This window comes from Elaeis guineensis, chromosome 11 (assembly GCF_000442705.2).
Source record: "Elaeis guineensis isolate ETL-2024a chromosome 11, EG11, whole genome shotgun sequence".
Taxonomy (NCBI): Eukaryota; Viridiplantae; Streptophyta; class Magnoliopsida; order Arecales; family Arecaceae; genus Elaeis; species Elaeis guineensis.
Window position 1 is genome coordinate 6,816,334 of NC_026003.2, and position 11,826 is coordinate 6,828,159.

General features: G+C 40.2%; 2 protein-coding genes and 1 long non-coding RNA gene across 3 annotated transcripts; all 3 read right to left on the reverse strand.

The window, feature by feature from the left end:
- Positions 1 to 391: 391 nt before the first annotated feature.
- LOC105053539 (uncharacterized) lies at positions 392 to 3,633 on the reverse strand. The gene has a single exon (XM_073246161.1). It carries the CDS (start codon positions 3,562 to 3,564, stop codon positions 1,255 to 1,257), a length of 2,310 nt encoding a protein of 769 aa, XP_073102262.1. The 5' UTR covers positions 3,565 to 3,633; the 3' UTR covers positions 392 to 1,254.
- Positions 3,634 to 5,373: 1,740 nt separating this feature from the next.
- Positions 5,374 to 8,347, reverse strand: LOC105053533 (uncharacterized). The gene has a single exon (XM_010934740.4). The coding sequence runs from the start codon at positions 8,335 to 8,337 to the stop codon at positions 5,974 to 5,976; it is 2,364 nt and encodes a 787-aa protein (XP_010933042.3). The 5' UTR covers positions 8,338 to 8,347; the 3' UTR covers positions 5,374 to 5,973.
- A 738-nt stretch (positions 8,348 to 9,085) lies between these two features.
- On the reverse strand, positions 9,086 to 11,291 carry LOC140852593 (uncharacterized). The gene is made up of 2 exons (XR_012135477.1): positions 10,347 to 11,291; positions 9,086 to 10,037 (listed from the first exon to the last, which is right to left on the reverse strand). It is a non-coding gene; the product is annotated as an uncharacterized lncRNA (long non-coding RNA).
- Positions 11,292 to 11,826: the final 535 nt, after the last annotated feature.

Here is an 11,826-nt window from a genome sequence, read left to right on the forward strand (position 1 = left end):
ACCGACAACAGACGACTTAATTAACCTCCGATCGAAGATCACCAGCATATCAGAGTTACCAGTCGATGGACATTCGGATCTTCTACCGACTTATTAGTATTACCGACATATAGTCGGCTTATCTGTTCAATATACCCTAACCGTTATGAACGGTTATCAACTACGTATTATGGCCATTAGTAGAAATAAACAATCCACTAACTTCATAAGTATAGCCTACTAATTTAACGACATAAAAAGTGAGACTACGTGCTTAACTGTTACATCAAAATCATCTATAAAAGGAGAGGTAAACGAATAGCACGGATAAAGTAATTCTGGATCAAGATTCTGCAATACTAACTCTTTGATTAGCTGTTCACCAACTCCTCTCTGACTTAAGCATTGGAGGATCTCCATCGGACACAACTTCAGTCTATGAGGACTTAATTTTGAGTGCTTTTTACCGGCGACAGGTGAAAAGGAGTTGGCCGCAACACTCTTAAATTGTGTTCTCCACGCCAATGCAACTACCCATCCTAGTCACACAGTATGTTTTCTTTTTCACGTATAGGAAACATGGTCCCCAGGCAATTTGAAGAACAAAGCTTGACTAGAGAGAATATATAATTTCTTCCAAACAGCAAGCGCAACAAAATACTGCATCACTCTATCTAGTTCAAATGGAATATCTAATTTCTGAGGATATTCAAATAAATTGTGAAGGTACCTAAAAACCAAACCATGGTACAAATTCTGCTGCGAACCAGGATTACAAATGCGATTACTTAGTACTAGGTGCACTTGTAGGTTGCACGCTAAGGTGGAAGGGCAGCAAATTCCTTTCAGGATTCGGTTTGGTCTTGTAATAGATGGATTTGTTCCTCTCTCGTAGCAGCAACCACAACTCTGGTATTATGTTCTGATGATGCGGAACCCATCACTCATGCTGCCTGACAATAGCATGATCATCCTGCTCACGTCAAGCTTCTCTCATTGCAAGCCTTGAATGGTTGGCTGAAACAGTCCCTGATCCCTATCACAATTAGTTTCTCAGTTCACTTAAACAGCCACCAGAGCAGACCACTGACATCAAGAACTTGGTCCTAGAAATTTCTCTTCAATTGTTGAAAGAACACCTAAGAGGTTTAATTTCCCGTTCAGAGGATCAGTATAAATTGAACATGATGAAGGCCCAAGCAAAATGGAGCACAAGAAATGTACATGTGCAAATACAATCATCAAAAGCCCAATTCAATGTATATGTTGCTCTCATCACTTTGAACCATGCTGATAAAAATCTGGAAGCAACTTCAGATATTCATGATATTGCCCATCCTTTGAGAACAAATTAAATATCTGAGAAGCAGTTGATGCCCCAAGAGAAAATCCTCTATCCTTCATCTTCCGAATCATATCTATTGCCCTTTCTATCTCCTCTTTCTCCAGCAAACCATAAATAATGGTATTGAATGTGGTCGAATTTGCAGGACAACCAGAATTCTCCATATGCAAGAGCAAGTTACTAGCTTCGTCAAACCACCCTTCCTTCATGAGTCCATTTATCATTATGTTGAAAGTAATAACATCTGGTTTCAAATCTTTGGTATGGATAGTATTGAAGATATCTTTGGCCGCTTTGAACATTCCCGCTTTGACCAAACCATCAATCATGATATTGAAACAGACAATGTCGAGGTTAACATTAGAAGATAATGCACCTTGAAATAGCTTCATAGCTTCATCAATATATTGGTTTTTGCCAAGCCCATCCAAGATTATGCTATATGTGTGAAGACTAGGGCATATCCCAGCAGCCAGCATCTTGTTGCGCAATTTTTCTGCATCAGCAACTCTACCAACATGATATAATCCAGCTAACATGGTGTTGTATGTAATGACTGTATGCTGTACTCCTTTATGAGGCATTGCATTAAAGAGACTCAAAGCCTCATCAATCTTCCCACTTTTACTATAGCTGTCAATTAATATGTTGTACGTAAAAGCATTGGGTTCATGGCCTTTCAAAACCATTAAATCAAAAACTCTCACTGCATCATTCAGTTGTCCTACCATAGTGTAACCATCCATTAGTGTACTATAAGTTACTACATCAGGCTCTATACCTCTACAGATCATCACTTCCAGCAATCCATGTGCCTCTTGAACCATTCCTTCTTTACAAAAGGCATCAATCAATGCATTGAATGTCACGACATTAGGATGAATTTGTTGTTCTGTCATTTCATAAAGAAACTGATGAGCTTCTTTCCACTTCCCTAATCTACAAAATCCACACATTATAGAGGTATAAGTGACGACATCTGGATGTATTCCTCGACTCATCATTTCATCAAGAAGGCCTCGAACATCTTCCATTTTTCCAAGGTGGCATAGTCCATCAAGTACAGTACCATAGATAATAGTATTAGGCTTTATTCCTCGTTGCTGCATTTTGTTGAATAGCTCGATGGCCTCATCCATTTTTTGATTCTTGACAAATCCATTAATCAAGACAGAGTACGTACAACTGTCGGGAGCAGGACCTTTAACCAACATGGAATCGAAGACTTCTGTAGCATTAGCGAGATGGCCTTCTTGACAATATCCTCGCACCAATATACTATATGAGATTACATCAGGCTTTTCACCTCTTTCCTTCATCAAATCTAATAATTTATGGGCTTGTCCAGTCTTCTCATGCTTGGAAAGTGAATCCATCAGCATGTTGAATGTCACCACATCTGGTGAAAGGCGCCGATCAATCATCTCCTTGAAAATACCAACAGCCTGCTTCCAGTGGCCTAAAGTGGAATGTCCATAAATAATGCTGGTGTAAGTACGAACATCCGGTTTAATACCCACACAACTCATTTCCTCAAGCAGTTTGCAAGCATCGCTCACACGTCCCTCTTTGCAAAGGTAGTGGATCATAGTGTTGTACGTTATTATGTCAGGCCTGCAACTATCTCCCAGCATGGCCATTTTCTGGTGAAGCTCCAGTGCCAAAGCAGTACTGCCGGTGTTGCAGAGCCCCTTGATGAGAGCATTGCATGAGACCACGTTCGGCTGGCATCCCATCAAAGACATTTTATCGAACAGCATGGCTGCCTCCCCGACCTTTTTCTCGGTGCCGAGACCATCGATGAGAGAGTTGAAGATAACGGTCGTGGGAGAGAGGCCACGTTTGAGGAGGCCTCCTAAGAAGCCGAAGCCCAGGTTCACAGAGCTCATTCGGCAGCAGGAGCTGATCACGATGCCATAAGTGCATATATTTGGCTGGATTCCTGATAAAAGATTTAGCTTCTTGCAGAGAGAGATCACGACTGGGTAGTGCTTCATTCTGGCGATAGCACTGAGGAGGAGGTTGATGGAGTAGATGGAGGGCATGGGATCGGCACTCACCGCGGCGTTGAACAAATCGAGCGCGTCTTCGACCGTGAAAGCAGTGGATCGGCATCGCTCGATCAAGGCTCTCTTTGTGATAAATTTCGTTCTAACAATAGTTTTCTTGATGGGAGAGGAGGAGGAAGAAGTTGGAGGAGAGGAGGTGGAGGAGTGGGAAGGCAAACGAGTCCGCCTCATTGGGGGAAAAAAAAAAAAAAAGAGAGACTTGTCTTTCTGCACAATCTGGGGGCAATTCTAGCCGATCCATGGGTATAATCGAAATGGATGACTCCTATTCCAACTGTTTGGTTGGGAGAAGTTTCATTCCGATTCTCATTCCAGAGAAGAATGAGAATGATCTATTTCTTCTGTAAGTAAATTCGGACTTATCCCAATAGATGGAATGAGATTTTAAAAAAAAAATCATCAACCGCAGCGACGAACTCGACGATCTTCTCAGAAAGTGCCTCCCGGAGGAGGGAGTCGACAGGAGGAGGTGTCCCAGCAAAGGCGGTTTGACACTCCTTGAGTGTGATTCAGAACGGTTTGACACCGTAACTTTAGTGACCAATTGCCTACAAGGAGGAGCCATGCCTTTTATTTCAAGTATGGATGCAGGTTTTCTTTCTCCTTCGGTAGTAAAAAGTAATTCTTGATCTGAATAGTGACTTTATTTAAAACAAAAAAGGTATTCTTTGTTTGATGCCACAAAGCTCTGTTGATAAAAAGAAGTGACTCAACAATCTCCCCAGTGGCGTGATACCTTAAATTTCATTGATGGCAATGCCACCTCCATAACTTCAAATCTTTATGGTCGCTAACCTAATTTTTTGATCCTTACTTTGGTCCCTGATATTGGTAAAATATCATAACAAATATTTGTGAAAATATAGTATAGATATAGTATAATAAATTTGTATTAGATATGAAATCTTAGAGAAAAATTTGAAAATTCTAGAATCTCATTTTGTAGTTCTCATGAGTTAAAATTTTAAAATTCTGAAACTGAAAACTTACACCTTGAAACCTTACAATCTTCAGTCTAACCTGAATTTTAAATCATCATGGTTACAAGTTCGGAGCTTATAACCTAAATCACAATATCTAAAACTTTATCGTGTTATTTCTCTCAATGGAGCTACCTTCTCATGTTTCTTTTTGTCACATTTGTTACCACATTGTGCTATTATTCAAGATTGCTTTTAATTTTATTTTTACAAAACAAAAACCTAATCATCTTTGATACTCTTTGTTGGGACACATCAACCGACCCCCAACTCCGATTCTACATTGATCGAATGAACATATTATGTCGACTCACGATCGGCTGACCGACCAACAGTCGGCTATTATCGACCGACAACAGATGACTTAATTAACCTCCGATCAAAGATCACCAGCATATCAGAGTTACCAGTCGATGGACATTCGGATCTTCTACCGACTTATCAGTATTACCGACATATAGTCGGCTTATCTGCTCAATATACCCTAACCGTTATGAACGGTTATCAACTACGTATTATGGCCATTAGTAGAAATAAATAATCCACTAACTTCATAAGTATAGCCTACTAATTTAACGACATAAAAAATGAGACTACGTGCTTAACTGTTACATCAAAATCATCTATAAAAGGAGAGGTAAACGAATAGCACGGATAAAGTAATTCTGCATCAAGACTCTGCAATACTAACTCTTTGATTAGCTGTTCACCAACTCCTCTCTGACTTAAACATTGGAGGATCTCCGTCGGACATAACTTCAGTCTATGAGGACTTAATTTTGAGTGCTTTTTACCGGCGACAGGTGAAAAGGAGTTGGCTGCAACACTCTTAAATTGTGTTCTCAACGCCAATGCAACTACCCATCCTAGTCACACAGTATGTTTTCTTTTTCACGTATAGGAAACATGGTCCCCAGGCAATTTGAAGAACAAAGCTTGACTAGAGAGTATATAATTTCTTCCAAACAGCAAGCGCAACAAAATACTGCATCACTCTATCTAGTTCAAATGGAATATCTAATTTCTGAGGATATTCAAATAAATTGTGAAGGTACCTAAAAACCAAACCATGGTACAAATTCTGCTGCGAACCAGGATTACAAATGCGATTACTTAGTACTAGGTGCACTTGTAGGTTGCACGCTAGGGTGGAAGGGCAGCAAATTCCTTTCAGGATTCGGTTTGGTCTTGTAATAGATGGATTTGTTCCTCTCTCGTAGCAGCAACCACAACTCTGGTATTATGTTCTGATGATGCGGAACCCATCACTCATGCTGCCTGACAATAGCATGATCATCCTGCTCACGTCAAGCTTCTCTCATTGCAAGCCTTGAATGGTTGGCTGAAACAGTCCCTGATCCCTATCACAATTAGTTTCTCAGTTCACTTAAACATCCACCAGAGCAGACCACTGACATCAAGAACTTGGTCCTAGAAATTTCTCTTCAATTGTTGAAAGAACACCTAAGAGGTTTAATTTCCCGTTCAGAGGATCAGTATAAATTGAACATGATGAAGGCCCAAGCAAAATGGAGCACAAGAAATGTACATGTGAAAATACAATCATCAAAAGCCCAATTCAATGTATATGTTGCTCTCATCACTTTGAACCATGCTGATAAAAATCTGGAAGCAACTTCAGATATTCATGATATTGCCCATCCTTTGAGAACAAATTAAATATCTGAGAAGCAGTTGATGCCCCAAGAGAAAATCCTCTATCCTTCATCTTCCGAATCATATCTATTGCCCTTTCTATCTCCTCTTTCTCCAGCAAACCATAAATAATGGTATTGAATGTGGTCGAATTTGCAGGACAACCAGAATTCTCCATATGCAAGAGCAAGTTACTAGCTTCGTCAAACCACCCTTCCTTCATGAATCCATTTATCATTATGTTGAAAGTAATAACATCTGGTTTCAAATCTTTGGTATGGATAGTATTGAAGATATCTTTGGCCGCTTTGAACATTCCCGCTTTGACCAAACCATCAATCATGATATTGAAACAGACAATGTCGAGGTTAACATTAGAAGATAATGCACCTTGAAATAGCTTCATAGCTTCATCAATATATTGGTTTTTGCCAAGCCCATCCAAGATTATGCTATATGTGTGAAGACTAGGGCATATCCCAGCAGCAAGCATCTTGTTGCGCAATTTTTCTGCATCAGCAACTCTACCAACATGATATAATCCAGCTAACATGGTGTTGTATGTAATGACTGTATGCTGTACTCCTTTATGAGGCATTGCATTAAAGAGACTCAAAGCCTCATCAATCTTCCCACTTTTACTATAGCTGTCAATTAATATGTTGTACGTAAAAGCATTGGGTTCATGGCCTTTCAAAACCATTAAATCAAAAACTCTCACTGCATCATTCAGTTGTCCTACCATAGTGTAACCATCCATTAGTGTACTATAAGTTACTACATCAGGCTCTATACCTCTACAGATCATCACTTCCAGCAATCCATGTGCCTCTTGAACCATTCCTTCTTTACAAAAGGCATCAATCAATGCATTGAATGTCACGACATTAGGATGAATTTGTTGTTCTGTCATTTCATAAAGAAACTGATGAGCTTCTTTCCACTTCCCTAATCTACAAAATCCACACATTATAGAGGTATAAGTGACGACATCTGGATGTATTCCTCGACTCATCATTTCATCAAGAAGGCCTCGAACATCTTCCATTTTTCCAAGGTGGCATAGTCCATCAAGTACAGTACCATAGATAATAGTATTAGGCTTTATTCCTCGTTGCTGCATTTTGTTGAATAGCTCGATGGCCTCATCCATTTTTTGATTCTTGACAAATCCATTAATCAAGACAGAGTACGTACAACTGTCGGGAGCAGGACCTTTAACCAACATGGAATCGAAGACTTCTGTAGCATTAGCGAGATGGCCTTCTTGACAATATCCTCGCACCAATATACTATATGAGATTACATCAGGCTTTTCACCTCTTTCCTTCATCAAATCTAATAATTTATGGGCTTGTCCAGTCTTCTCATGCTTGGAAAGTGAATCCATCAGCATGTTGAATGTCACCACATCTGGTGAAAGGCGCCGATCAATCATCTCCTTGAAAATACCAACAGCCTGCTTCCAGTGGCCTAAAGTGGAATGTCCATAAATAATGCTGGTGTAAGTACGAACATCCGGTTTAATACCCACACAACTCATTTCCTCAAGCAGTTTGCAGGCATCGCTCACATGTCCCTCTTTGCAAAGGTAGTGGATAATAGTGTTGTACGTTATTATGTCAGGCCTGCAACTATCTCCCAGCATGGCCATTTTCTGGTGAAGCTCCAGTGCCAAAGCAGTACTGCCGGTGTTGCAGAGCCCCTTGATGAGAGCATTGCATGAGACCACGTTCGGCTGGCATCCCATCAAAGACATTTTATCGAACAGCATGGCTGCCTCCCCGACCTTTTTCTCGGTGCCGAGGCCATCGATGAGAGAGTTGAAGATAACGGTCGTGGGAGAGAGGCCACGTTTGAGGAGGCCTCCTAAGAAGCCGAAGCCCAGGTTCACAGAGCTCATTCGGCAGCAGGAGCTGATCACGATGCTATAAGTGCATGTATTTGGCTGGATTCCTGATAAAAGATTTAGCTTCTTGCAGAGAGAGATCACGACTGGGTAGTGCTTCATTCTGGCGATAGCACTGAGGAGGAGGTTGATGGAGTAGATGGAGGGCATGGGATCGGCACTCACCGCGGCGTTGAACAAATCGAGCGCGTCTTCGACCGTGAAAGCAGTGGATCGGCATCGCTCGATCAAGGCTCTCTTTGTGATAAATTTCGTTCTAACAATAGTTTTCTTGATGGGAGAGGAGGAGGAAGAAGTTGGAGGAGAGGAGGTGGAGGAGTGGGAAGGCAAACGAGTCCGCCTCATTGGGGGAAGAAAAAAAAGAGAGACTTGTCCTTCTGGGAATTCTAGCCGATCCATGGGTACGTGATCCGGCCCGATCTGAATGGAATAAATTTCATCCAACAGATTTAAAGCTAGAGTTTAGATTATGAATAAAAAATTTAAAATAAATTTGAATTGAATGCAAATAATGATATATTTTATACTAAATTTGATCTAATATAATTTTAATTTTAAATTTTTTTTCAAAGTTATAACTATTTTAGCATATTTGTATGAAAAATTTTTCACTCGATTGACCTGACCTGATCCAACCTGATCCATCCTGTTTTATCCATCTATTCCGATCCAACATGCATTATTTATTTTATCTAACTCGATCCCATCGCCTTTAATTGCGGGGTATGATATTGGTTGATCCGACTCATTACCATGTCTATACACAAATTTGAAAAACTATAAATTATATAGTCAATATTTCTTATCCATCTTTACCAATAATAAAGTTTGTTTAATGCAACATGAAGAACAATTGGAGTATGGCAAATTATATCGTACACCTTGTGCACTAACATAGCCATGCACCACACCAGGACATCTCATTCTTATCGTCTAATAACCAAGATAAGCCATAATGAAGGAGCCTATAGAAATAAATGATAATGGCTTCGTGCACTCCAATGATGTGTACGATGTTGGCTATAATCTTTCATTAGATTGCAATACCTTGCAATGGCCAAGTATGTGATGTATAAACAACAAGTTCATGTATTTGAACCATCATGGTTTTTTTTTTTTTTTTTTTTCCGGGGTGGGGAGAGGGGGGTGTAAAAGAGGAACTTCATTAACCAAAAGTCAGTTACAAATAATGCCTGTAATGCACATACAAAAGTATATTACCACAAAAAAGAAAAAAATGCACATACAAAAGTACAGGCCCAAAAGGAAGAGAAACATACAAGGTACAAAGGCAGCGGAGTAAGTTTGCTGTAGTTAGAACGAAATAGAGGAAATTTGCTGTACATGGGACAGAGTTAGGCGGCAGCATAGCATATAAATAATTGGCACAGCATAGATAAAATGAATTTGCAGCTGGCTGTGGATGTATAGTGCATAATATGAGGACTGTAACCTGAAACCTTTTGGTAATTACTGAAGTGAAGTATATAACCAGCAGTGCAAACCACAGAAGGAATGACTGATAAAGGCACCTAGCGAATGAAGCTTGATAGTGATACACAGACTGTGAGGCCAGGCAGCTCAGCAGCAGCATTGAGGAATATGAAGATACGCCATAGAGAGAGATAAAAGTCTTATCTGATGGAAATAAGTGGCTCATGCATTGAGAAAACCTGCAATTTAACCGAGTTGTATATGCAGAATAGGTAAAATTTAAACAGTTTAACGAGCTGAATAGAAGCTTGAACAATTGCAAGCAAGAATGACCCAAAAAATTCCTGTGTACTTTGGATGAAGTGAAGAATGCTCTGAAATGAAGACTTGACAGCAGCAGCAAATATGTTAATATAAGAGGCCCATGCAAGAAGAACATCTGACTTTGCGAGCCGAAACACAACAGTATAGAAGAATATGGTATAATCTCCGAGAAGATGTAAGGAACCGAGCTATTTAAAAGTAAAGCAATGTCGGACAGCAAAGTAAAACTGAGATAGTAACCGAAGCATCCCTGAGTGACAGATATGGCAGATACCCAGGAGCATAGCCAGTGTACTAGCCAGCGTGCCGGACACCGTATCAGAACAGGAATTGATGTTGTCCTGGAAGCAGAAAAATTACGATCAGTTAACCCACAGGAACTGTACTCCAGCCTGATCAGCCTGTAGAAGATTAGATAAATGAACCAGCAAGGTATCCCCTTGTAAGAACCCAATATCCTGCTCAAGAGCTAAATTTGCAACAAGAGCATGATCTTGATCCTCTGGGCAATCGGTTCATAGATCACAAATCTACTATGCATCGGGCAAGACATGCCTGTAACACAAAAAAAAAACTCTACGAGGTAAAGAGTTCCAAAGAACTTTCCACCAGAAGAATCCGATTCTCAAAGGAACTTTCATTTTCCATACCCAGGCTAAGTTTGCATCGGCATAGGACCCAGATTGGTGATTGAGAACGGTGGAAACATCGTGCAAGGATACCGCATTACGCCCAATAGCAGCCCAACAAATCTGCTCATTCCATAGGCCAGACGAAACTGGAGCACGAACAGCAATGGGAACCAAATCCGGCCCAAACAATGCTCCCAACGTTCTTACATTCCAGGTCCTATCAACCAGTGAAACTGATCTTGAATTAATTCCCCAGTGGCAGCTATTTGGCTCGAAATAGCAGAATAGCGCCGTTTATGATGGTTATACCAAGAGCTTGGGAATCTATACAATTACAACACGAGCCCAAAGAGAAGAAGGAAAGAGAACTTATTGAGCTGCGAGCTTACCCAAGAAAGCTCGACAGCAATCGGGAAGATTGCCAATACCAAGATCACCCTAAGCCCAAGGTGAGCACACAACGGACCAAGATAAAGGATGAAATCCATGAACATCAGAACCATTTCCCCACAAAAAAGCACACAAAACTCCTCAAGATTATGAAGAATGGAAATAGGGATTAAAGTCGAGCACATAGAATACATAGGGATGGATGTCAAGACATGTTGGACAAGAGTGGCCCACCCGGATGCAAGCTTACCATTAATCTTCTCCAAAATGAAACTAAAGTCTGAAGCCCTAAGAGCATTACTGACAATAGGCACCCCCAAATACCTCCAAGTACCCCCCACTTCCCGAAACTGAAACAAAGATCTCAATCTGTGCTTTATAGAAAGCGAAGTAGGACTGAAGGTTAACAGGGACCTATGGACGTTTACAGCCTGACTAGACATTGAACAATAAGCATCAAGAATAGAAAGAAGGCATGCAGCATCAGCCATAGTAGTCCGAATCACCAACAAACGGTCATCAACAAAAAAAGAGCGTGACATATGAGGTCCACCCCTAGGAAATTGATAACCATGGAGCAAATAATGAGTAGCCGCAAAATACAAAAAATGAGAAAGCACTTCGGAATAAATGATGAATAGATAAGGAGATAAAGAACAACGATGATGAAACGAATAAAACCAATTAGCTGGCAAATCATGGATCAACAATGCAAAGAGTGAACTCTCAACACACTAACGTAACAAAGCAATATAATGAGAGTGAAATCCAAGCAATGTGATCATAAGTTTTTTCCATATCCAATTTAATCATCTTAAGACTTTTAGAGAGAGGAGCATGCATTAATGAATGATAAAGTTCTTGACTCAGCAATATCTGATTGGTAGCTCCTCTCCCCTGAATAATAGTGCCCTACTCCAAGGAGATAAGTGAAGACGATAGGTTTTAGATGATTAACAAGAATCTTGGCTAGGACTTTATACATTGTATTGCAAAGGCTAATAGGGTGATAATCCTGAGGAGATATAGGAGAGTTGAATTTGAAAATTAATGTGATGAACATCCACTTCCAATCAAGAGACATAGTAGAAGTATTAAAGGCATATTA